This window comes from Coturnix japonica, chromosome 4, assembly GCF_001577835.2.
Source record: "Coturnix japonica isolate 7356 chromosome 4, Coturnix japonica 2.1, whole genome shotgun sequence".
Taxonomy (NCBI): domain Eukaryota; kingdom Metazoa; phylum Chordata; class Aves; order Galliformes; family Phasianidae; genus Coturnix; species Coturnix japonica.
In genome coordinates this window covers 56689215-56716119 of record NC_029519.1, presented here as the reverse complement: position 1 = coordinate 56716119, position 26905 = coordinate 56689215, and the positions used below count along the sequence as shown (strand labels likewise).

The 26905-nt window shown below is 40.9% G+C and overlaps 1 protein-coding gene across 4 annotated transcripts in view; it reads right to left on the bottom strand.

Moving 5' to 3' along the window:
• MTUS1 (microtubule associated scaffold protein 1) overlaps positions 1-26905 on the bottom strand; it is a 109027-nt gene that overhangs the window by 79207 nt on the left and 2915 nt on the right. For 2 of the 4 annotated variants that reach the window (XM_015862199.1, XM_015862198.2), the window contains exon 2: positions 516-2747. In XM_015862199.1, coding sequence (XP_015717685.1) covers positions 516-2573 — 2058 coding nt within the window. In that variant the 5' untranslated portion in view covers positions 2574-2747. Of the gene's footprint in view, positions 1-515; positions 2748-8952; positions 9042-9501; positions 9601-20164; positions 20290-26905 lie in introns of those variants that run through there. The other 2 variants (XM_015862200.1, XM_015862201.1) reach the window with 2 other exon arrangements.

Below are 26905 nucleotides of genomic sequence, written 5' to 3'. Positions count from 1 at the left end.
AAAATTGTAATGATAATGTGCACATTAAAGTCACAATTCTAAAAATCACAGAAGCACAGAATTGTAGTGGTTGGAAGGGACTGTTAGAGATCTTCATGTCCAACCCCCATGCCAAAGCAGGCTCCCTACAGCAAAACTTTAACAAGCGGCAATACACAGTTTTACTAATTAGACTGCATGAATATGCACGTGCTCTTTATTAGAATAATAGAATACTGACTGTATTGAACTAATAAAACTTTACAAAAACATCTGTACCATGGAATAAGATGAAGGTGGACAACACTAAAAAGCACTTGAGGTCAAGTACTAATTGCTTACTCAGAAGTTCAACCAGTTTACAAAATTTTTTACTTCTTTCTCCTTTTAGTAGGAAGAGACTAAACCCCAGAAATCAATGTTACAACTATTTGTGTAGACACAAAACCCATTTCAAAGTTTCCATCACTGTGCCATATAGAACCCTCTTTCTTCAAGTATACAAAACAATTAATAAGCAAAGGAAAAAAGCTTACCGCCAGAACTGAATGCAGGACAAACGTTTCATTTGCTACATCTTGTAACAACGGCACTTCCAGAATTCCCATGTTGCAGTTTTGCTCTTTTTCACCTTCGTTTGGATAGACATTTTGAGCACAGGGCTGCAGTAAGGATTCTGAAGTTTCCATTTCATCATTCAGCATCTCTTTTGAGTCTTCTCCACACGTTGAAGGTACAGCAGAAGCCAACGAACACGCTGAATTGGTAGCATTCACTCCGTCAGTGTCTTTCAGATTCTGCTTCAACACAGGTGGCTTTGAAGTCCTGTGGGAAGCGGTTCTTGGATGTGTTGTGGCGTGCACAACTTGGCTAGCAAAGAGGTGTTTCTTAAGTTGCAACTTATGGGGCTTATTCACAGGCAGTTCCACTTTCATATCTTTAGCTAAATCTATTTTCTTTTTCAGCGCTTTCACAGAAGGGGACAGTTGCCTTGGGGAAGCAACTAGTGAGGGTGAGGAGGTGGTTGATTTTTTTGGTGACTGAGGCGACTGTTTTAAGGGATCACACTCTCTTGACTGTAGTACAGGCCTGGACATAACCTTTGGCTTCACATTTTTGAAATTAGGTTTGGGAAAACTAACAATCTCGCATTTCCTTGATTTGGTTACTGATGACACAATAGATGATCTGCCTGTTCTTCCCGTGATTTGACCTGAACTACTTTTAAGCGAAGGCCTTCGGTTATGCTCTCCTACAAGCATCTCATTTGGTCTCAGTTTGGATGACTTGTCTCCAAGTTCTGCCACAGCTGGAATAGGAAAAGTTGTGGGTTTTGTTCGCTCTTTAGGAGTTGAAGTAAATAGAGCAGTATTGCTTTCACCAGCCACAGGACTGAAGACCAAAAAAGTTGCTTCACATTTCAGTTCTGGTTTAACTGTTCTCTTTAGTTTAGGTACACTACAAGGTTGCACTTCAGACACAAAGGGTGTGTTGTGCTTATACTGAAAAGCAGCATTTCCAAGGATGCTCTGTTCTTTGGTTAAGGGTTCACTGGTTTTCTCTGATACTTGTTCTTCCACGTCTTCTACTGGTAGAAGGTACGTGTTATTTCCAGGACTATCTATGCATGTTTGAGCAATGGAATTCCTGGTTTCACCGCAGTCAACTGTACTCTGCAAGACCTTTACTTGTGGATCTTCATACGTGAAGATGTATGGTGATAATTCAGCTTGCGCGTGAGGATTAATACATCCAGTAGCTTGTTTTCCAGACTGTGCTGCTGTTTCCAATTGTTCTCTGTCAATGTTACTACTGCTTCCTATATCTAGTTTAACACCTGCAGAGGCAGGAGAATATACATCAACATCAGGAGAGGCCTCTAGGCTTCCTGAAGCCACTACTGTAAAAGAGAAATTTGTTTTTTTTTCTGAGCTGATTGCAACCAATTTCTCTTTTGTATCCCCTTCATCAGAAGGGATTACCATTTCTCCCAGGCACACATCATTTTGGTCAGTTCCCACTGTTTCACTTATAATGGTAGTAACATTGAGTATGTTCTGGTGGTAGTGCACCTGGTTTTCTATCATGGACTGTGTGCACTGCTCCGAACCAACATGAGATAATACACAGTCTGATTCAGTCTGACTGTAAGGCATCGATTGTTCAATACTCTGAGCTTGCATTTTTGCCATAATCACATTACCTTTCAGGAAGTTTGTCGTTTCTTTCAAGTCACAATTCAAAGGATATACACTGGTCTGCTCAGTCAGAGAAGACTTGCATTCAGTATCTTTATCTCCCAAGAGAAGTCCACCTTGGCAGTCATGTTTACCAGGCACCCTTGGCAGATGAAAATCTTCAATACGCCGTTGTTTTAAAAGAATATTTCCAAAGTCATTCTTATCTTCAAGAACAGCATCACCTTTATGCTCAGTCACTATATTTTGGTCAGTTGAATCACCATGTAACTTAGCAGCACAATTCTTTGAGGGAAGCGTAGCTTTGTCACATGTGTAGCTGTTTCCATTTTCATCCTTTATAAGTAAAGACTTCAAGCCATTCTTTGCTTTGTCATCTGTCTTTTCAATATTCATTTTTGAAGGCAAAATTTTAAACAATTTACATTTTATGCTTATTTAAAACCCCAGAGAATGCAGACATCTGAATTTTGCAGAATCAGCAGCTTTTCCCTGGAACATGTCAGCTGTCTGAGAGACATTTAAAAAGCAGTTTCTTGTTTTTGTGCTTTCCAAGAGGACTGAGAAGTTCTAGGATTAAAATGAAATGAAAAGTGATTAGACAAACCATGATTTTACATTAAGCATTCTTAAGAGATTGGTCATGACTTCAATCAAGTGCAGCCATTTTTATAAACTTTTCCCATTCTTCCCAACAGAAGAGCAGGGAAATAAGACAGGTGTTGAACATATCCGCACACCTGCAGTGATGTATTCCAGCTCTCCTACAAAAGAACAGGAAGAAGGAGGACATTGGTAAAACAATAGGAAACACGTCAGGGTTTTAACTAAAAGGCAGACGTGTGGTATCCGTAAGTGAGGATATGGACATAGTGACATACTTGAAACTCAGTGAAAGGAAAAAAGAAGAACGTGAACATCAGAATTATGCATATAGGAGTGATGGATTACTGTACACTCATACAAGAAATAAGTCAGAAGACTGAAGTGATTTGATTGCAATTTAAATACAATGAGTAGCAGAACGCTAATGAACTAAAACTCCAGGGAACCAGGAAAACAGAGATACTTAACTGTACTACCAAATGCCTTTACAGGGTTAACAATACTGATCGCAATACAGTGAGACAAGTCAGTGAGGTTGCACAATCTGAAAACATAGCAGTGGGAGATTTCCAATGTAGATTAATTACATTATGATCAGAGAACGATCCTTAATTTTTGAGTCTGAGACTGCTTCAGGCAACAAGTTTGTAATGACCATATAAACCACTCTTGATTTGTTCTTTACCACGAATAGTTACATTCTTAAACTCTTTTTCAACTGAGACCTTTCACACAATAGAAAGTAAGGAACTCTAGTATGCCACTTCACAGAGCTGAGGTCTCAAGAACTTAAAGAATGATACCTTAGCTTACTATGGATTACTGATTTGTCAAAATTTGAAAGAGGAACATTGAACTAAACTTTGATACAATCAATGCTTTGATTTGAAATTTTTGAATTTTTGATTTGAAATACTTTGATACAATCAAGGGCTCCGAGCAAGATCTTTCAGCTTCCATTCATCTAGCTGGAGTGTTGCTGGGCTGGGAAGGTTTGAACACGGTGTCTGTTCCCTGTACTTCTATAGCACAAGTGTCTACTAGTTCAGTGTTGGGCGAATAAGAGTCAAAATAATATGAATTAGTATAAATAAATCAAGTTGCGAGATCCCAAATTGCTACAAGAATGTAAGCCAGTTTAATTGTATTACTCTCACAAAGCTGACAGCAGTAAGGACGCTTTTCCTGGTGTTCCATCTGGAACTGGGTGCTTTTGCCCACACAGTCACCATGTTTACTCAAACCCACCAGCTCTGTTTGCACAGCCTGCACCAAGGGACACAGGGGAGATCTGAAAGAAAAGGGTGTGCCCCTACAAGCAGGAAAGCAGCCTGGAAGTGCTCCAGGCGACTCACTGTACTTGAATGCTACGCTCAAGGCATTTTCAGTATCCACACTTCAGCAGAAAACTGTATTACACCACCACAATTACCACTCCGAAGTTGGGAATTATTTTAAAATGTGTTATGGGAGAACCCTGCATTCAGAAGACTGGTCCAGTGACTTTTCTTAAAAGTAAAGTGAGTGCTCCTCCTACTTAGCTAACTAAGGTATTTGCTAAGATAATTGCAAGAAACGTCCAGAACTGGAACCCAACATTTGAGGATCTGGAGGTACAGCCACTGGACCAGGAAGCTGTGTGTGTTCACATGCCTATCCTCACTCTGTTTTACAGCAGCAGGAAAGGTGAAACTCACAGATGTGAGAGATAAGCACACACAAGCCGATGACAAATCCTAGCTATAAAAGCAGTGCAAGTAAGCAAACGTATTTTATGAGTTGTCATTAAATGCATGATCAAACAAAACCAAAGCTACATCTTTGAATGGGCAGATCAGAATACCAACAAGCCTCTTGCTTGAATATTCTGGTACTTTCCATTGCTGGGACTCAACCAGGCACTCATTCTTAGCTCCAGTAAGAAAATATCCATGGCTTGAAGCAGCATGGAGTTTTCTGGGTGGGTGCAGCACACAACTGCAGTGCATGGCCACTTGTGTTTGGAGTGATCGCTGGCTTGGCTTTTAGGCTATTGCTACTATAAACAAAGCCACTGCACAGTTTCCCATGAGATCAATATTCAGTGTGCCCCTCTTTAAGAACTTCCAAGAATTAAGTTTTTACTTCCTTGTTAAATTAGCCCTCAACTTTTCAATGAAATGTTCCTGGGTTTTCAAGGAGGTGGTCTGTTTGCTTGTTTTTAAATCAGCTCCTGTATAATCAAGGATAAAGTTTCAGGTCAAAATGAAAGCAGGAAGCTAGAACTTAAGACAATATGCATTTACTATTATGGCACTCCCTTAGCAGGTCAAGGTCCAAGTCCTACTTGTTGAAAGATCTGATTTAACAGCTGAGCACAGATTGGACTGACACCCACCAACTCCAACTCAGTGTTCCAACTTATCTGACTGCATGTAGTTAGATACCATACACTGCTCACCTAGTCTAACACTTGCATCTTGGACAAACCGCTGGTTTCTCCAGTGCTGCCACGTAAACTTTATATAGAAGCAGGTACAGGGCACCAGTACAGAACAGCTACTGCACCTGGGATTCTCACCACAACATCAGGAGCAGGGAAGAGAATGGGGGGTGCTGCTGTGCGCTGCTTTAGAATATATGTTTTGTGTACATATACACACATGCACATTATATTTTCTATACATATGTATGGAAGTTCAGTTATATACCATACATATGTATGGAAAATATAATCCCCAAGTCTACAGATTTCAGATTAAGCACTTTGTCTATTGTTAGTCTCCTCCTGACTGAGAAGGACAAGGCTTTCATAAAACAGCAAGAAATAAAGGCAGAAGCTCTCTGTAAGACCAAGAAACCAGGCTGCCAAGGTTGTGGCTGAAATGCCAGGCATAACTCTGGAGAAAAGAAAATAATTTTTGCCTCCTAACAATGAGTCACGATAGACATGCTCAGCAAGTCAGAGCAGAGATGGCTTTAACCATTACCACTGAAATAACTCCCACACTAAACATTTGCCTTTTAAAATTAAGTTCTAATGCCAAATACACTATAATGCACTGGGCACCATAGACTGAAACTACTTTAGGGTACAGTGTTGACTTGAAATTTTTCATGCTTGTGAATTGTTTTACAAAGCATCTGTGCCTGTGCCCCTGGGTTTGGTGTGAACACTGCCCAACATTTAATGGACACCACCAGTATTCTGGCAAGTAGTAAGATTGTGTCATTAGAATGTGACAGCTGAGGCCACGGCAAAACTGATGAGCTCCTGTTCTCATGTCCCTTCAGATCTTCAACCTAACGCTGAGAGCCAGTTCAGCAGCTGGCTATATTTAACAACGATACACAGTGTGAACTAGTTTACTGAGCATTTGGAATACTTCCAACATAATCTGCAGTGAAGTAAAATACAGTAAACCCAAAAGTATTATTTAGCTCTAGTGGATTATTCTGTGTAACAAATCTATAACCCAATTAATTATCTGAATAAAGCTGATCAATACATCCCTTACTGAAATAGCAGTATCCTTGCCACAGTATCCTTTTGCAGGGCAGATTATTCATCAAGATACTTAGGATTTCCCAAGTTAGCCAGGTCAGAAGTTTAATCAGCTCCCAGTTTTTGCAGACTCAAAGATGCCTGCTGTGCAGAAGTGGGCACTCATTCAGAGAAGACTACAGCCAGCCAAGGAGAGGTTGCACATACTGTGTAAGAAATTCTACCACAGTCAGGAACGCAGCCTTGCACAGCAGCAGCATCACAGCAGATTTTAATACTGAAAATGCTGTTATTTGCCACTTAAAGAACAGTTGTTCCTATGCATTTTATTATATTCAGGGCTATTGATGACATCTATGTGAACAAAACCCAATAAAACTTCAAGAAACGGGTTAATGGAAATAACATTTCTGTAGCCAAATAGTTCACAATTCCAATGCAATGACTAGAAGTCCTAAAGGCGTAGTGGTTGTTGCAGATTGTCGGAACTATAGTAGCTGGATGCTACTATAAACTCTATCAGTCTTAACAACTTAACTGGTTTTTCCCCTTTGATCTTGCCTAGCTGGCATCTGGAGTAACTGGGCAACTCACAGTCATTGCTCCCAACTCTCTAGTCTGAAGAGGGTGGAAAAATAAACAAAGCTAATGCATTGTTTTAATATATTTTTAAAAAAATTATGTCCCCTACAAGGGAAACTTTCTCACAATGAGATAAAGTTCTGCTGCTTGAGTTTTGTTTTTATATTTTAATTCTTTTATAGATTTCTTGTTTATCTTTTGGTCTCAGAACATACAAGATTGAATTCAACAAAGCACAGCGCTCTTACCTCTGTAGAGGAACGACACAAACAAGAAAAATGCTATGCCAGTTTTGCAGAGTAGCTTGGAGAAAACAGCTCAATCGATGCAACACGTAGGCAGGGGGGTGCAGTCTCACTGTTGACATACTGCCACTGCCTACGGCCCTGAAGCTCCTGGGCCAGGTGGGGAGAAGGGGAAACTGCACTCCCGGGGAATGCTGCCAGGATGGGTCTGTTTGTCTCGCCCACACAATGTGGACTGGATTCAGACTTGTGGGCTGGATTTAGACTTGCGGGCTGCCAAGCCCCTCGCTGCAGGGAGAGGGTTCCATGTGAGTGCAGAGCTGTATGCTGCTGTGGAGAGCCCTGCACGCACTGAGCACCAGCAGGACTCACTCCTACTTACAGCTTGTCCCATGAGTCCTTCAGACACCCCCAGTAATGCTACTCACAGTAACCTATAAGCACAGTAATCTCTCAGTAAACTATAACAATAACTATAACAATAAGATAAGATGCGTGTTGTGTAAATCCGCTATTATAAAACTTCTTGCTTAAAGTTAGGATCAACTACAAATGCCACTTACTATAGACTTCATGTTGTTCTGTGTTACAGCCAAATCTCTGCACTTTCACAGGTGAGCTGAAGAACTGTTTCAACTTTCAAGTGCTAACCTCTGAAACAGTTCTCCCCATTCACCTATTTAGCTGACTGGACAACTTAACAGAAGAGCAAAGATAAAACCTGGTTCTACAGGAGAAATGGAACAAGCAGAGCTCTACACACACCCCGGAACTACAGCTTTACATGGCCCAGACCATCAGCTTTCATTTCAGCTTAAGCCTGACCAGAATCAGTGCAAGGGGCAGCAACAGATGTGCTGCAGGCCTGGTGCACACCCACACCTGCTGCTCCCAAGTCCACATGCTGGCAAGGTGCTGCTGCACTACAGAGGAACTGTAGTTATTTATTTTACAGCTACACTCTACTATTGTACTAAAACTAGGCTATAAACATAGAGTAACTGATAGCCTAACAGCACTGCATGTTGAACAGGTGAAAAATGCCTTGTGCATCCTGCTTGGCTTTTTTGGATGTCAGCTCTCTGCTTTTTGCAAGGGTTGATCACACATTAACTTTTCCCCCTCCATCTGACGATCCACTGGTATGCACAAATCCACTCTCTGAAACCTCTCGGACTTGGTGCCCTGCTTAAACTATTGTCTGCAGTACAGCTACCCTCACATTTAACCCTTATTAGCCTTGACTTCAGCAGTTTTATGAACCTGATGAAGGAAAGCCTGAATTACATGCAGGCAGCAGTAGCAGTGTGGTTATTTAAAGGCCACTGATCTCATCCAGTATACTTGCAGTACTGATTCCACAGCTGGACACTCTGTTAGAAGGCAACTCTGTCTCCTGGATTTCAGCTTAAAGACAAAACACAACCACTTTCACAGTCAAATTTGTTACAACATACTTTTTGTGAGAATGAGGAAAGAAAGCCTGAAAAAAAATTCCTCAGCTACTTTATAAACTGAACTTGTACAACTGAATACTGTCCTCTGAGCACTGATCAACTTTCTCAATATAATCTCAGTAAGTTTAGACGTGCAGGACAAAATTACTTTATCTGGTAAGCATGAAGTTCACCAAAGCCTGGCAACAACGCTGCCATTTCTAGGCGTCCATCTAGAAACCCATGAATTCACAGTATACCAACTCATTTTCAGCTCTATTAGGACACTAAATGCACATCTTGTTGACATAAGTACTCTGGTAGAAGAATTCCCAGCCTGCTGCATAACTCTGAACTGAGAGGAACTGCCTGGGCAGGGGAAAAAAAGCAAAACAGAGAAACCCCAAACCACAGACACATACCCAGAGCTGAGTAATCCAAGAAAATAAATATGGGGAAAAGTCACGAAGCTTCTCCTGGCAGGAAAATACATCACCCTAATTGCAGAATCCTGAAAGAGAAAAAAAGTTGAGCTAAAGAATTCAAAAGAGACCTCAGTTCCTTGGTGTTCCCATTTTCCACCTCTCTAATTTCAGGACTGCTCTGTTCCTCCTACACCAGGTATTTGAGGACTTTCCTAGAACAGAAGGCAGTTTCTGCCTTGATTCTTTTTCTTTCCAATACACCACTGGGATTTTATTTTCTGTGAGCCAAGCTGCACATACCAGAGGTGCTTTTACAAATCATTTGGGTAGAATACCGCTCACAAATATCAACTGTAAGCAATTAATGCTGCATAAGGAGCCTTCTCCAAAGCAAACTGCCTCACAAGAAGTAAGGATGGAATGAACTGCCATTTGGAACTCAGGCAATTAATTTTCTGGAAAACTATATCCAAGACTTCAGAGTTGCAAAGGAGTACGCACAACTGTGCTGTGCAAAGAGTTCTTTGAAAAACTACTGAGGCATACCTGACTGTCAAGTAGTTGTACAAACAGCTGGGTGCACAAGGCTTCCCTAGGCTGGATTTCTTGTATCTGCAAATAAGTTCCTCCTCAAAGCAAGGCAGGCTGCAAGCAAGAGGGGCACAGGGTCACAGAACAGCAACAACCTTTATGCAGAAAGCCAAGGCTCAACTTCACCAAGTGTTCAGAAATTATTTCCACTTCTCTGATCGCCCGTATCACAAACTGAACAGTGGCATGGGTCCTTTGTTTCTGAATACAGGAAATGATATAAATAAATAAGTAAATAAAACCTGCAGTTGGTCTATGTTTTTTTTTTTAAAGCAGAAAGGAGAAAAATCTTAATTCTCAACTAATCACATGACAGGTAAATAGTTTTTACTGAGGTCTACAAAGTAGGTCTAAAAATCAAGCTGTCAATCAGACAAGTCTTCCACCTCAATACGCACTGTTACATCAAGTCTTTTATTCACCTTCTTCACAAATCACTATTACAGAGCACATTGGATGGGGAAGGTAGAACTAATCACCTTCATTATACTGAACTGTACTAAGATCTCCTGAATTGTTTTACACAGTATTCTCCTCATCCAAAGAAGAACCAAGACCAACTGCTTGCTTCAGCTCTTAAGTTGTAATTTTTAGCACTCACCTTTGTTTAAACAGTTGCACAGAAACTGCTTTGTATTTCTCCCCATCACGTTGCTGAATTCCATGTTTGTGTGCCTATTAAGACCAAGGTGTTTCTTCTCTATTGTTTGTTTCTAGGTTGTTCTTTTTGTTTGTTTACCTATTTGTGCTTATTTCAACAAGCCTGCTTAGAATCAGCTTCCATAGGCAGAAGAAAAACAGCAAACCTCAGTATTCAGGTTTACTTATATGTCATGTACTTGAATGTTTCTTCAGAAGAAATACACAATGGAAAAATATATTTGAGCTCTTTGACGAAACAATCACAAGTCTAATCACAGCCAGAGATTCAGCTTAATTGCAGGAGAACTTGATGGATTAGATGCTTGTATTTGTCTTTGATACAAATGGGTGAGTCATTTACATTCTGCATGGAAAACAGTTCTGGTACAGAGCTGTGAGATACTACTTTTGTAATTAATGCCAACTGCATATATTCTTTATATATATATATATATATATATCCTCATGGTATATCCACATATATATTGACCCATATATTCTGGAAGTAATACCTCCTATTTATGTCAATGGAAACTACAACAGATACAAAGAGCACAGTAACACTAGTTGCTGCAAATTCTCAGCCATGAAACTGTTTTTCAACATAATCACCACCAGTAACTATGCATTTTCACCAGCAATGAACAAGAACCTGCATGCCGTGCTCACCAGAGGAGACGAACCCCTGTCACTGTCATCACTGCTGAAATGTACCACTTACCACCTCACTGTGCTCACATCCACTGATTGGTCTCCAGAAACATCCAGCATCAGTGAATGTCAGTGGGTGTGATTTTTTTCTGCATCAAGGAATTCAGTTCCACACCTTTGAATTACATGCAATTTTGTGTCAGACACCGTGTGGTCAGACTGCCTCTCTGCTGCTATTTGTCACGTGGCAACAAAATTTAATGCAGTATTGGTGGGAAGGTTTAATCTTTACTTCCATACCACCAACATCCAACTCTGACACCATGGGTCAATGTAATATAATAGGAGGCATTACTTTTGGAGCAGCTCTAATCTATTGGTTAAGATTCCTGCTAGGTTAAGCAACAAGTATTGTATCTGTATGCAAATCAATGACTGGTAAGTAAGGAAACTTTCTAGCTGATTACAGAAGAAGTGTTTCTATTCCCAGCAAACAATGTCACAACACAGCCTATCTTGGACCTGGTTAACTGAGACTGGAGCACAAGCAACCATGAGGATCAACACTCCCCTAAACAAGAGCCCTCACTTGCACAGTATCTCTCATGGCCTGGAGAGATTCATCTCGCACATACCCTGGAGGTCAATACATTCAAAACATTCAGTATTGGAGAGGAACCAAATGCCAGCTTGGAGAACATTCCTTGGATCTCACCGCCAGACCTCTTTCAAATAGAGGCTGCTAACTTCTCACGCCTTGCATCATATGAGCCACAGAGATCTGACAGCCCCCTCGTGCCATTCCACCTTGCTGCCAGGATGCACAGGGCCGGCTGGGGTCCTGGAGAGCAACAGCTCCTCAGAACCTAAGGACACACCTCAGCAGCTGCACAAGTGCAGCTGGGGGAACCAGAGTTGCATGCCCCAGCGTGGCAGTAGAAGAGATAAAGAGCGCAGCTGCAGTAGCACAAGGAGAAAAATGCAGGGAAAAAGAAAAACACTGTCACAAATTTCAGTTCTTGCCTGCCAGATTACAGTCCTATTTTAATATTCCAACACTGTAAAAAAAATATACAACTATCTACAAACAAGTTCACTGAGGAGTTTCTTTAGTTGTGCCCCAGGAACTGGCTCAAGTCCTATCTAGCCCTATCAAAGCTTTAGTTAGCTTCAGAAAATGAATTCAGATCCCTTGTGAAAATGTTACTCAGAGCACAGCTGCAGAGATGACTTTTAGAAAGAAAGAAAACAAAAAACCTAAACAGTGTAGGAGAGTCACAAGACCACTTCCAGCGTAATACCTACCATTCTCAGAAAGAAACAAGTTGTCAACTCTGTCATGCTTATTTAGAGAGAATATATACAGACAAATACCAGCCACTAGTTCCTTCTCCAGCCAGAAGGTGCTTGCAAACATTCAGATACTAGTTATGTGCTTGAGCGGCAACAACAATTTCCTACAAAGAACAAATGCAAATACACATCACCTGCTTACATCAACTAAAAACCTCATGGCAAAGCACAGAGCCAATTCACAACTGCAAGCCTGGGAGCCTAGGCTGGAGGACACAGGAACACACTCGCTTTTCAAGCACCTGAATGCATTACAACAGCCTGAACTGAGGCAGAGTTGGCCTTTTGGAAAGGTACGAGGTGTGCAAGGATCACGCAAGCTCTTTTTTCTTCCATGAATCAATGCCAATTGCTGGGCAACAGTCAATGCTACGCAATCATTCTGGATCCTGTGCTCATTTAGATCATGATACAGGAAAGGAATCTAGCAGTGCTCACCAACCACCGGTCCCACAAGCTGTTCTCTTTCACTCCCATTTCCTGAGGAAAGTACCAGTTCAGCAGCACATCAGCCAGCCGTGTTCAGGTTTTCTCCATTAATAAAATAAAAAGCCTAGGAAACAGCTGTGTTACCAGTCCTACTCCACAGCAGCAGAAAGCCAGAGGTAAAGACTGGAGGGATACCAACACAGGCGCAAAACTAAAAATAATTCCTCCCTTCACAAAATCACAGAACTGTAGAGGCTGGAAGGGACCTCTGGAGATCATTTAGTCCAACCTCTCTCCTTGCTAAGGCAGCATCCCAAGAGTACATCACACACAAAGGTATCCAGGTGCATTCTGAATATCTCCAGAGAAGGATACTCCAACCTCTCTGTTACAGTGCTTTGTCACACTTCCTCCTCTGCCACTTCAGAGTAAGACTGGGGGACACCAAAAATAACATTCTGAGAATAAAATATTTTAGGCAACCTAAGTAAATGTAATTTTAAGATGTTACTCTTGCACAACAACCCTGCAGAACTCACCTCTAGGATTTCATTAGAAGGAATTCCTATTCTTATCAGAGACCCATATCTGACTGCCACATCCAGCCTTTCCTCCTGCATAACTGTTCCAGGAAGAAAGGTTAAAAAACAGTGCAAAAACAAACAACTGAAGGAATGCACACAATGCAGAGAAGCTAAAAGTGCAGGTTAAGCCATGGCCATCTGCTTGACCAAAACCCCCTGACTCACCAGCAGAGAACAACAGCACCAAAGCAGAGCACTGGCACCTGAACTGGGGCTTTTCAAGCTGCCACCAGCCTGCCAGTGCCTCATATTGGCTTTATTCTCAAGCACTGAATGCTTGTTTGTAGGTTACTTAGTCCTGCCTCGAGTCCAGCTCTTAGAACAGAGTATTGATTACAGTTTGATAATACATTAAAGTCAATAACTGCGTTCTTTAAATAGTTAAATACCTTTTGGGTTATTTCCTTTCTTTTCCCCATTTTAGGTATAGTCGCCCTCCCCAATGGATAAACTTACTATATTCTCTTTACCACCTTTAGAAGTTCAATTGATCTTTCCTCCTATTTATAAATCACAAATACCAATAGTTCCTATTTCAGTATTTTAACTTAGCTAAAGATAGCAATGGACAGGAGAAAAAAAAAAAAAGCTTTAACATGCAACAAAGATCACAGATCAAAGATCAGCTTAAATACTGAGAATACAAAACTGCATTGACAAGCTGGAGCCCCATTATTATCTCAGACTGCCTATTTTAAGAGCTGTGACTTGATTGTTCTTCCCAAATTTTAACAGAAAATGGCACATTTTACTTGTTTTGCCAACACATCAACCAGCCTTCCAGGAAATAATGTGTCAGCAACATATGGAAACTGCTTGCACGAGTTTTATTTGGCACTTCTCCTGAAGCCTGGCATGGTTTAAGCATTAATTGTGGAAGCCACTAATACCTCTGTTTTATCTGTTAAATTTAAAACATCAGGGGAACATTAAATCAATGACAGTATGTGATTACCATTTGGTATAACTTACCAAACCTCCCTCACTAAGATTATCAGCTTCTAAATAATTTTTGTAACTCAAAGGCTTATTTTAGAGGACATTTATGCACAAAGCTTCGGAAAGTACAAGTAATCTTACTACCCAGTAAGTAGCAAACAATAAGCAGTTAAGAGCCGTATGTAAGAGTATGCTTCTGTATTTATAGAATTATAACTTCTAATTAACACATTAGGAAAGTTATTTGGAATACAGTAGCTAAGGCACAGTGAAAAGAAAGGAACAGCACGACTTACTGAAGACAAGGCCCAGGCATTTTAAGAGAGATGAATTGAGACTGAGTCATCAGAAGCTTTCCTCAGTGGCACACATCAGAAGGCAAGCAAACAGCAAGACCAAGGGGAAAAAAAAGGGAAAACAAAACATAGAAGCTGGGCTTTCCAGAACTCTCCCAAGAGACTTCAGCTTTCAAAGATCAATTCAGCCATGCAGCAATAATAGGCTCCAGCTAAAGAATTTTCCTTCGACTCTGCCAGAAATGTATCAAAAGCTCACTGTGTGCTAGCAGCACATCCTAGAGCTGATTTGACGAGGACGTCACAGACTGGACAGGTGATACTTGTGGAGATTTTGCCACTTCATACTACACTTACAGTGAGGGATAGGAGTGTTGTACAACACAGCATGCAACCAGTCTGCCTGGCCAGGAGTGGAGCAGAAGGCAGATGGACTTGCCAAACTTCCCCTTCTATTACTTAGAGACTTCTGGAAAACTTGATGAGCCAGAACACCAGGAAACCCTGTGACGGGTGGGTGGCGGGAGCAGCAGGAGGAGCAAGGAAAGCATTAAACTCCAGAAATCTGAAGGTCAAAGAATTACCTGTCTAATGTAACATCAACTTTGTTATCTCGAGAGCAGATTAAAATAAAGAAGCACTTCCCCATGCTCTGAGTCTCCAGGAGAAACACACACACACACAGCCACGCAAACACTTCCCACACCATCCTTCACCACATCACAGGTTACAGCAAACAGCTGCTCCAGGAAACAATTCCACGTGAAACAGCCTGCAGAGCAGCTAGGACAAATTGTATTTTAGCCTTCCTGAAGACAGCCCAAGGAAAGAACAGTTGTTTGGAAACGTCATATTGCAACACACTGAGTAAGTATTCAGTTTTGCCCTAACAGAACTAACAGCTCTCCCTCACCTGTTTGAAGTGACACAAACCGCAGTCACTTATCCTTGTCTGCTACAGGCAAGGAAAAAAAGAATGTGACACTTCCAAAAAAACTCAGCTGGGAACTTTCCTCTGCTGAATTTAACCACATCACAGACTTGCCATAGAAGTGTATAATTTGCTGTTACACCTATTTAACGTAGCTTTTTCAATTAATTCAGCATTGCAGGGAGAAATAATAATAATAAAAAAAAAGGATGCATTAGCTATGCAAAACAGCATCAAAATTATTTTCAACCTCTACAAGTACTTCTTCCCCCAGGCTATAAAAGAACTACAATAAATATAAACAAATACAATCCAACAAAGTCAATTTAAATGTGAAATTACGACAGTTGTATTAAAAAAACCTCTACTGTAACAGACTCATCATTCAAATCAAGACACTCCAGCAGCGTGTGCTTACTGCCAACATCTTAAATAAATCATTGGCTTTGGGTGCGTGCAGTTGAAGAGTTAAGCATTCCAGAAGAATTTTCCTTTGAACAAGAAACAGTATTTTCTCTCTGTGTATTTAAATGACACAGTTCTATGCCGGGTCAAGGTACAAGAAATGAAAGCTACTAGAAGTCTTATAAATGGTCGCAACATTAAAGAAATCAGAAAAACAGCCTCTAATACTTCTGGAATATTCAGAGGAATTCATTTGCTCATTGTTCACAAGTGACAGAATATTTAGGAACTGTGAGAAGTAATTTGCTGAAGTCAGGAATCAAAAGGTACAGAACACAGTGTAATACTTATCCACCACCAAGAGCACACAAGAATTGATGCAATTATCTTCCATTATAAAGGGCAATGGATGAGGAACCATCTTTAAGAGTTGGTAAAAAATAGAAACTTTTCTTCCAAAAGAGGAAGACAAAGCCCATTACACCCCCACCACATTCTTCAGCAGATGTTAAGTGAACAAAACGCTCCTACTGGCAAACAATAAAATTTAGAGCTGACCCATGTTCCTAGAGGACATAATCTCTACCAGTGAGCTTTGTAGTACTGAAGTGCTTCCAGATGTCAAACTAGTCTGGCAAATCCAAGCCTCTTTCTGTTCTTGAAAGAACTGTGCAGGAGTTACCCAGACAGCAACAGGCCTTGCACTTCATCTGACACAGAGTGCTGCAAACCTATGACATTAGTAGTGGCAGAAGACACCACCAGAACAGCCAAGAAAACAACACAGCAATCAGAAGGAACTAAAGTAATAACCCACTGAGGAAGAGGACACCCAGTTGGAGAAAGATCCCAGCAACACACACCACAGGCATTCTGCATTCATATTTTGAGTATGCTACATCCCATGGCTGCTTAGCTAAGGCACACAGCGGAGCAGGACGTGGTGTGTGTAAGACCTTGCAACCACCAAGCACACCACTCCAAAATAAAACCACCACGGCCCAAATCTGGCATGGCCACGCCCCTCCTGCTTTGCTGCAGCCAGCTGGCACCACCTCGCATTACCTGGCCCTCCAAGGTTATGGCTCCAAGACCTCCTCACTGCCCAGTCATGGCATTAAGGGTTTCCTTGAAAAGCCAGTGTGTTCAGTCAGTGCTGCTCTGCATCCACTCAGCACTGAGTGGTGTACAGGTGTTTCTCATTTTATCCTCTGCTTACAAGAATCTCCCCTCATGAGGATTATATGCTTTCAATCCATTTGACTACAGCTTGAACACCTTCAAGCAGAAATGGAATCACTGACCACTGTGCTCCCTGAGGTTTTCCAGAGAAGGTATTTAGCATCTTATTTCTTGCCAAAACACAGGTAAACTCTGACTTTCTAGCCCAGAGTGCTCTCTCCTCTGAATAACTACCAAATGACACAAAGGAGGATGCCAGTGACAAAGGCACATCTGTCTTCCCTTCACTGGATGAGCAATGAAACAGATAGTTGATTTTTATTTCACTTATAATCAAATCCCAAATACATTCAGCCATCATAACACTGCCTACAAACATTAACATGAATAATAAAAATTACTTCATGCTAGTTTTAAAAGACATAACTCTAGTGCTGCTCACATATGGATGCTTTCTGGCACTGTGCACATCCACTTAGACACCACCTCTTTAGGCTACATAGGTCACAACATAATGACATGATGTGTTAATTCCATGCTTGTCATCTACAATATTTTTCTTTTCTTTAGGATATGCATACATGAGTTTAAACAATTAACTGTAACAGTGGCCCAGAGTATTCCACTTCCATGCTTGAAGTATAATTTAATCAGAATTGAACAAAATATTGTCTGGGAAGTTACAACCAAGTTAGCTATTTCTAGCTTAGAAGTATCTAATTTGTGATTATTTTCACTTAAAAGTTCTTTAGGTATCAGGTTTCACATCCACATTTGCAGAAAAATCCACGTGTGTGTTTAACTTGAACATGAGAACTGTAAAACAAAGCAGGATGAGGACAGACAATTCTCTCTGCCCAGCCAGCCTTATCTCAGCACGCCTTGCACACTGCATCATTCCCTCAAGTGCAGGGAGCATCCCATCACCAACGTGGTGTGGCTGCGACCAGACCACTAATAGAAAATACTTGGGATGCTTGGCAGGAACTGTGGGTTTGCATCATCTGTCACTGCAGCCAGGAAAAGCTCCCCAGAGATGGATGTTTTCAGCACAGCTCTCGGTACACATGAGGTCAGAATGGAACCAGATCAGAGATGCGGTCCTGGGGTCAGAGCCCTTGCTTCCCCCCCAGCAACATGCAACAGAGTCCCCTGGGTTAAGGTAGAGAACATCAGAAATACGAGGAGCTTGAGTGCAATTGCTTTTAGCTTTCTTCATCAACTTTTCCATTTCAAGTCATAAATTCCAAGATTCCCAAATTAGATTTGAACTTTGTTTTTATTAAATCACTGTTCAACCCTGGCATTCCAATCCAAAGAGAGCCAAAAACAAAGGTACCCCAAGTTAACACGTCACCTAGTTCTCAAAGAGTTTTAGATTCCTACATACAGATTGGTGCTTCTCACCATTATTTTTCACTAGCTTATTTTACTGGACTTAGACTTACAAATGGCTGCTCCTATGCAACCTAAAGAGTTCTCTAAAACATTCTGATGCCATCTGTAAAAATTCCTTTTCCCTCAACTAAATAGAAAATATCAAGTCAATCATCCCCTTTTAGAACGCCCTTGTTTGAGACCAACCTTAAATTACAGCCTTTGAACTTACTGGATCACTGCACTATTGAGCAATTTTTATTTTTTTTGGCTGCACTGGGAATGGTAGGAGTCCCAGTGTTAGGCACATGCTGTTCTACTTCAGTGGCAAGAAGCCAAACCCCTTTAAATATTTTAAACATTAACCCCACAGTAACATTTATTAAAAAATAAAGAAATAAAAATGCAGCCATGATTCCAGAAAGATTAAAGTCATTCCACAGCCAGCAATGCGAATACAAAGGCCATTTTGCCACTCTCTGAAAATGCCATCTGGAAGAACTGACAAGTATGGAAAAGTTATCAGAGTATTCATTATAGTTGCACTGACAGACTACTTTTCTCCACAGACATGGACATGAGCACATTATGTGACGCTTTTCCCTTCCAGCTTTCTATATTAATCTCCTGCACTTAAAAATGCTACTGTTTGGACTGGGAAAGCCAAAGGGTTTTGAAGAATTTCACATACATCTTCGCTTTTGCTTACCCTACATCAAAAAGCAGTTAACAAACAGCAGTCACCAGTATTCTACTCCAGACAATGAAATAAAGCAAACATCAGACATGTCCCCTTGAAAAAAAAAAAAAAATAATAATAATAGAACAACGTGAGGACTTAAAAACACACACAAAAAGCAAACAAAAACAAGGCTGAACTCTTATCTAAATTTAAGAAACAAATGCCAGATGGCTCAAAGCTGAACAAACAAGCACAAGGCTGCTACCTATGCTTTGTAGCAGGTTCTACAGCTATCCCGTTAGTCAGTGTTATTTTGTATGGATGGTTTTGCCTCAAACAAAACAAGAACAAAAAAGTCCCCACCAAAATATTTTTCAGCTTCTCTGAAATGCAGAGCTAAATAAGAAACGTGATGTCCAGGAATGTTAAGTAGAGAGAAGAAGCCAGCAAGTTCCCTGCACAAGTGCTTTGTAACACCCCACCTCTTCTGCTCTCTGAAGAGCACGACACTGAGAAACCTGCGGTTTATTTTCTGCTATCTGACTGCCTTTACATTTAAAGCAGCACAAAATCGGTTTTATGTGAATCAAGCACAAAATGAGCTTTATATAAATCAATCAACAAGTAAATTAAAACAGCTAACAAGAACAGACTGCAATAGATTTATTTATATTTTCCCTCTTACAGACCGTTTTTTTCCCTACTTTTTCCTACAAGAACAAAGCCCCAGGCCTCCCCTCTGCAGTGTGCTGGCACTCCTTGTGCTGTTTATAAAAAAAGTAAGCAGTTTGTAATTGTAGCTTTATTCTGACATGAATCTGATATAAACAACACTAAATATAACTTATGTGGATACTATGGAATGACCTCTACACGACCGGACTTGTTTTATCAATGACATTCATCCCATTATAAATTATAGTACCAGAAAATCAATCCCAGAGTCCATCATAGATCCCACATTGCTTTCAGTAAGGAAGCACCTGAAACAGGCAAAAGGCTGTAACTGAATGACATGGTAGAAAACAGAGCCCTCCCACTCACTGATCACTGATAGCAACTCTTTAGAGGAGGGGAAAAAAAGTAAGAAAAAAAAAAGCCAAACAAAAAGGCAGCCCAGGCTCACTATATTTAGAAGACAACTTACCTAGAGTGCACCCCACATCAGAATAACCACTGAAGCTGTGCCACATGCCAAGCCACACAGAGCAAATGTCACACATTCTGCTAGAAGGGCCACTGTGCCTGGTGCAGCTCCTTACCCTCACTCCTCTCAAACAGCTCTGGGGCTGTTCGTCACATCTGTCACGGCTACAGCTCGCTATACTATAAGGATCACACGCTGGCACAAAGTTCAGTGACCCACAGAACATGGCATTTCAGCTGGCATAGAGAGACAGAAAGAGTACACTGATTACTATGAGTCCAGGACAGACAGTGAAAGCCATACATGTAGCATAGCACAGACAGCCCAAGTAAGGTGGCAACTTCACTGCCTGGCAGCAGGAACAGCCAGCCAACAGGCTGAAAGGTGAGTAGGGAAACCACTGTTTCAACATTAAAAAAAGAAAGAAAAGTGGGGTAAGAGAGAAAGGCTGTGCAGTACTAAAGTAATGGCTAAAGCTTCAATTCCCTTTTTGGTAGGGGCAGCTTTTAGCAAGACTTCAGAAGGCCTAATGACATAGTATCCTCTTTTAGGAAACCAAAGACAGCTGCTATTCAACCATCACCTTGCAATTAAGTTATTAAATGAACAACCAGTTCAAGGCAGATTTCCTAACATCTTATGCATTGAGATGCAGCACTATTTAGAGTAGAGAAGCATGAACAAATACTGGCTATGCCTGGTACAACTATTAGGAAACATATGAGAAGCATGTGACACAAACAGATTTTCTTTAGAGGGCATTACAATAAATCCATGGCACACAAATGCAAGCAAGATCAGGGCAAGGAAAGACAGGTAATATTGCATCCTGACCCAGTATAGAAACAGCTCAGACGTCTTGGTCTGTGTGCAATAAATTAGAAGCAAACTTTCACCACATGCAATATACATTATTAAGTGCATGACAAACAGCCTTTATAATCTACTGAGAAAGCTATCAAGCTTATGAAGTTTATTCCACTTGGTGCTAGAGCATGGACGAAGAAGCCTCGTGTACTGCACAACTCCAAATGAGTACCAAGAAAAGCTATTCATTACAAGAGTCTGTACAACAGCAGGGACATTATTCTCCAGCTACAGACCCAAGCACCTTAATAGAGGTGAGCCTTCTAACAGCTTGGCAAGCTCTGCCTTCCTTCCAGGCAGATACTGACGGTGCAACCCCTTAAAGGCACCCGCTGCCTTAGGCCACCAACTCATGCAGATGGCAGAGCCAGCCATTATTATCTCCTGATATCAAGCCTCTGGCTGATTAAAATATTTTAGCAGGAGACAACACCCAGACAGTTTGGTTTCATAATATTCAGCCGTAACAGTTCCTGAACAGATCCTAGGAACAATGTAAGATCAAAACAAGGCACAAAAAATACAGGCGCACTACAGGGTGGATCTGCAACTTTGGGACACCTTTATACCAAGAATGAAAAAGAGTAAGGTCACAACCAGACCAAAATATGTGAAAGAAACTGCCTTAATTTAGAGAAAGCTTGTGAAGGAGGGATTCCAGCAATCCACCTGTACATACAAACTCAAAGAACCAACCACCTGCAAGTAAGCATCAAATAGAAAGGTACTTCCTGCACTCAAGTGCATGGTGAGTATTTTATTACGTGAAGGCAGAGTATTGCTCAAAAAGACAATGTTGTGGTAACATATGCTGCTCTGTGAACTATAAAAATCACATCAGCAGCTTATTTTCCAGTACTTTCATGCTGCTCATTGTAACTGCTGGATAATCCAAGAAACATGACAAAAAATGAGATTTTACAGGCAATTAATATGCTCCATGCTGCTTGAAAGTCAGAGGAATACAGTGTCCTAAGTCTGGATTATCACTAAATGAGGACTATATAAAAAATAAAAATAAATAATAAAGATTCCTTAGTGGAAGTTTGCAACAGGCTTCAGCTCCCACAAACTTACTCATATCCAAAGAACAACTGAGAAGGTGCATATACCACACTGCCTAGTTTCAAACGTTGAAATCATACCTGGAACAGCGAGTTGTCCAGAGGTTACAGTAGAAATACTAAGCTCCTCCTACAGAAGTCTCTTACGTATCTGCAATGCAACATAGCTATCAGGTCAGCACTAAGGATGGACAAAGATGCTCTGCAGAGACCAAACTGGCACATGAGCCACGCAATTAGGCAGCACTGCAACAGTGGAGCATTATAATCAATAGGCTTCCCAGATTAGATAACAGTTTATTATTACTACTCCTGCATAATCGAGTAATAGTTTCAATAGACTGCTAATAGAAGAAAAGCAGTATGCAGTGCATAAACCACAGGAGAGTGCTGCGACAGACAGAGCCCGCTCACAGTGCCAAGAACCGCTAAGCCAGTACAGCCAGAAGTGGCTGCATCACGTGGCTGTAAGCAGTGATAGCAAGGGTGAGGTTTATGCTGCCATGCTCAGTCAAAACAGACTTTGAGGAGACAGCATCAGTGGGGAACTCTTCCCATACTCAGTCAGGGGTATGGAAGAATCCACAGGACACCAAGAGCTTCAGCTGAAAGTTAGAAATATTGATGTACATACACTGACCTGAATGGCTGCTCTAAGCACAACAACTACACAAGGGCTGGATGACTGCTATTCAAAAGATAGAAAGGAGCAGGCAAAGAAATGTTCACTTTTCCTTCTCCGCAAAGAAGTAACTGGGAAGGAGAAAAAAATATATAATCAAAAAAGAGCCACATAGTAATGATTTAACACCCACACATTTCCAAAACTGGAAGCTGCTAAGTCCCTCAAAAGGAATCACAAAGTCCCATTCAGGGATGGGTGAAGCACCACCGATCTACTTACAACAAGGACAACAGAACAGGAACACATGTAGCAAACCTCACTCAGCCTCACACCAAGAAATAAATACTTCACTAGAGACAACAGGGGAGTCTTTGTCTTTGCCAGAACACTGAACAGTCACCTCGTCTCCACAAAACTTTTTAAAGAAATCGTTTAGGTTTCGGTGCAAAATAACAGCATGCAAGCACAATTAGAGCATTAATTTCTTTGACTGGCTTGCCAAGCTCAGTCCATTGCTAAGCCTAAATAGTAATTCCTTTAAGGAAGTAGCAAGGTCATACATGAGTTTGCTTTACTAAGCAAACTTACCATGAAGTGGAAATTCTAATATAGCATAAGCAATGCTGCAACAACTAGTTGTTCACAAAAAAAAAAACCTCTCAACCTAATAGGTTCCAGTTTTATCTCAGCTTTAGCAACTTTAATTGCCAGCTGCTCCACCAACACAAAACAGCTCTCAAACATCTGGGCTGACAAATCAAGAAAGAACCGTGTGGTTTTTAATTACATTTAATTACTCCCATTTCTGGAAGAAAATTAAACAGATTTAATTGATAGAAGATGACTTCTTAGGAGATGTATTCTGAGAAGGATGACTTTTAAGCTAAACACAAACAGCAGCATTCAGGTATGAGCAGAATAAGTGCAAATCGGCAGAAAATTTGCCAAGCATTAAATAAAACCTAGTAATGAAGATGCCAGGAGAGCTCATGCTTTGTGACAGGTCCACCTCTATCAGAAGAAGGGTTTCATCTCTAAGTGACACTGTACTGCAGCTGACATGATATTCCCCAACAGCACTACCTATGGCAGAAATAGGTGTCAAGCTTTTTAAACCAAGCTTCAACTTATTCTCTTTTTTTTTTTCCCTAAAAGAACGTCGCTGAAATTCAACAACACAACATCTACCTGATATTAAGAAGGTTTTCTGACTATTCATAATTTAAATGCTCGTTTAGTGTTTTAATGGCAATATAAACAATCCTAACATTGGAATTTGTATTACGTATCCATTTGGTGTGTGCATCTCCCAGAAGGAATGCATACCTTGGTTACTTCCACATGTTTATAGTTCATGGCTTTGTCATAAGCTGTCTTTTATCAAGCCATTTAAAGGCCAAACTAGACACAAGAAACCACAATGAGGAATACTGCGGCTACAAAGAAATAACACTAAACAATACAGAATTAAAGATCTCAAAAGTAACAAACAGATAACATCTAACTGAAAAGCACGTTCAGCTTTTACAAATTCCAATCAAGCAATTCCTTGTACTTCCCTGAAACTGGACACCCAGCTTACACGTACTAACACGCTGTGTGTGTGCACAGCTATTGCTCCACAGACTGGAACCCTTACTGAATACACCTAACAAGTGTTAGGCAAGAAGTTCTATACAAGCTTGCATACGAAGAAGCCAAGTTCACAGAATTTATACACGCCACTTTTCTGCAGAATAATCATTCATCAAACAATTTGTACTTAGAACCATGAAGCAGTTTTCCCAGTTTCTCACTATTTACCCACAGAGCAGCGACAACCAAGTTTCCTGTTCATCTCTCCCAGAGAGCTAGGAGACCTCCATAAGCTAAAAGCAATTTGAAGGACACTGGACAGATCTCAGCTTCAACTGGATAAGGGGACAGGCCAGTCACAGGAAAGACAGCTATGCTCAGAGGGAGTGTCTAAGGATTCTGACGGCAGGAGCTCACATTCAAAGAGCAGCCCAACACCTACGCTGCAGCCCTCTCGCAATTCTAAAGCATGCTAAAGAGTGTCCCCGCACAATGACAGGATGCACAACCGTCAAGACCAGGGGCACCAACAGCTCCGCTTTAGACCAATTTCCTTGACACCCTCCTTGTACTGAAAGAGAGCAGCACTACCAACACCTGGAAAATCTTACCTTTGGATTTCTTCAAATGGGAGCAGCACTTGACTCATTAGGAGCATATGGGTAAAACTCCAAGTAAAATAGAATAGATACATCATGTTTACTTTGATAAGAGGCACACAAACCATAGCTGATGGGCACGTTCACAGCCCTTCCCCTTGCAATTCAATGCTAGGAATAAGACCAATAAGCACGTTCCTCCAGCGGCCTCTGCTACTCAAACAGGAGATGAACTGAGGTGAAACCACACCAAATACACTCATTCAAAAGTATCACCAAAGATATTCAGGACCCTAATGACTAACAGCATTTTTCTCCCAGTCATGTAGGTTTGCATTGCAGCTGACCCCATAAAGGGAATAAAAAATAAATAAAAAAAAAAGAACCATTTCAACAGACGCTCCATCAAGAACTCAAAGATGCCATCAAACAAAGACATCAAGCCCAAGACAAGATATGAGCCCCATATATTGGCAGATCAGTTGAAAATAAACAATTACTTTAAAAGTAACTGCACTTCCTTCTTCCATAGCTCTGGTTTTTAAAAGAGGTCTCCACCTTCTTCACTGATGCGAGCAAGTAAAGTGACACTAGAAGCTTGGTCTGCTTGTTTCTTCCTGTTAGAGGCAGTATAGAAAGCTACAATAAAAGGTATTACAGTTATTAGCAATTATCAGCCATTAGAATGAAGCGATAAACCACACACTCTCCAGTGGTTCCACCTTACTGCATTACCTTCACTGCGCAATTTATGGCCGCTGTTGGTCAATGCAGAAAGGCAAAGGCCACATGTGCATTTAGCAGGACCCGCAGCACAAGTCAGCTCACCAGAACCCACTGCGTGTTCTGACCATACAGCTGCTAGTGCTCTGAGTGCACTGGTTTCATTTCCCTGCAGAACTCTTAAGTACTCCCTCCTACACACACATGGTTATGTGTATCCGCATCGATTACACACAAAATTAAGCTGGCATTCACTTTTATTAAGGTATTTAATAACATGGAAAAAACAGTGGTGAAACATCTGTAAACATCTGAAGACTGCTGAAAGCACACTGGCAATTTGGTATTTAGATTACAGTAACCTGGAGAAGATTATATAAATTTTATAGTTAAAAAGAAAGAGTCTAACCAAATGGCAGAGCCAGGGGAATCCAACTAAAGAGAAATGAAATCAGAGACTGGAGATCTAACAGAAGTGGACAGTGCACAGCCAGACTGGCAGCAGCATGAGTTATTCCTGATCATAGAATCATAGAATTACCCAGGTTGGAAAAGACCTTGAAGATCATCAAGTCCAACCACAGCCTAACCAGTACCCTAACTCTAACAACCCTACACTAAATCATATCCCTGAGTACCACATCCAAACGGCTCTTAAACACAGCCAGGGATGGCGATTCAACCACCTCCCTGGGGAGCCTNAACCCTACACTAAATCATATCCCTGAGTACCACATCCAAACGGCTCTTAAACACAGCCAGGGATGGCGATTCAACCACCTCCCTGGGGAGCCTATTCCAGTACCTAACTACCCTTTCTGTAAAGAAGTTCTTCCTAACATCCAACCTAAACTTGCCCTGGCGCAACTTGAGGCCATGATGCAACAACTAAATACTAACAGAAGCAGTTTAAGGGAAGCAACTTACATAGAGAAGCGCTAGATTAATTAGGGATTAAAGCAATTAATCCAAGGGAAGGAAAAGTTAATGGAGTAAAACATGAGTTCATACAGTTTGGTGGAAAGCTGCATTCTGAAATAATTTTTTGATACTAAGAAAAAAACAGTTTTAATACTATTTTGTTATTTGGAGGTCAGAAAACTATCAAATAGCATTGACTTTTTTTTCCCCAGAAAATATAAATCTGCATAGCCAATATATTTTGCAGAATAATCTCAGTGACAACAGGGGAAATAAGTGGACAGTAAACAACTTAAATTTTCCCATGCCCTTATCAGAACAACTGCTGAGTCTAAAAACATCCTCACATATGAGATAGAAAAGGACG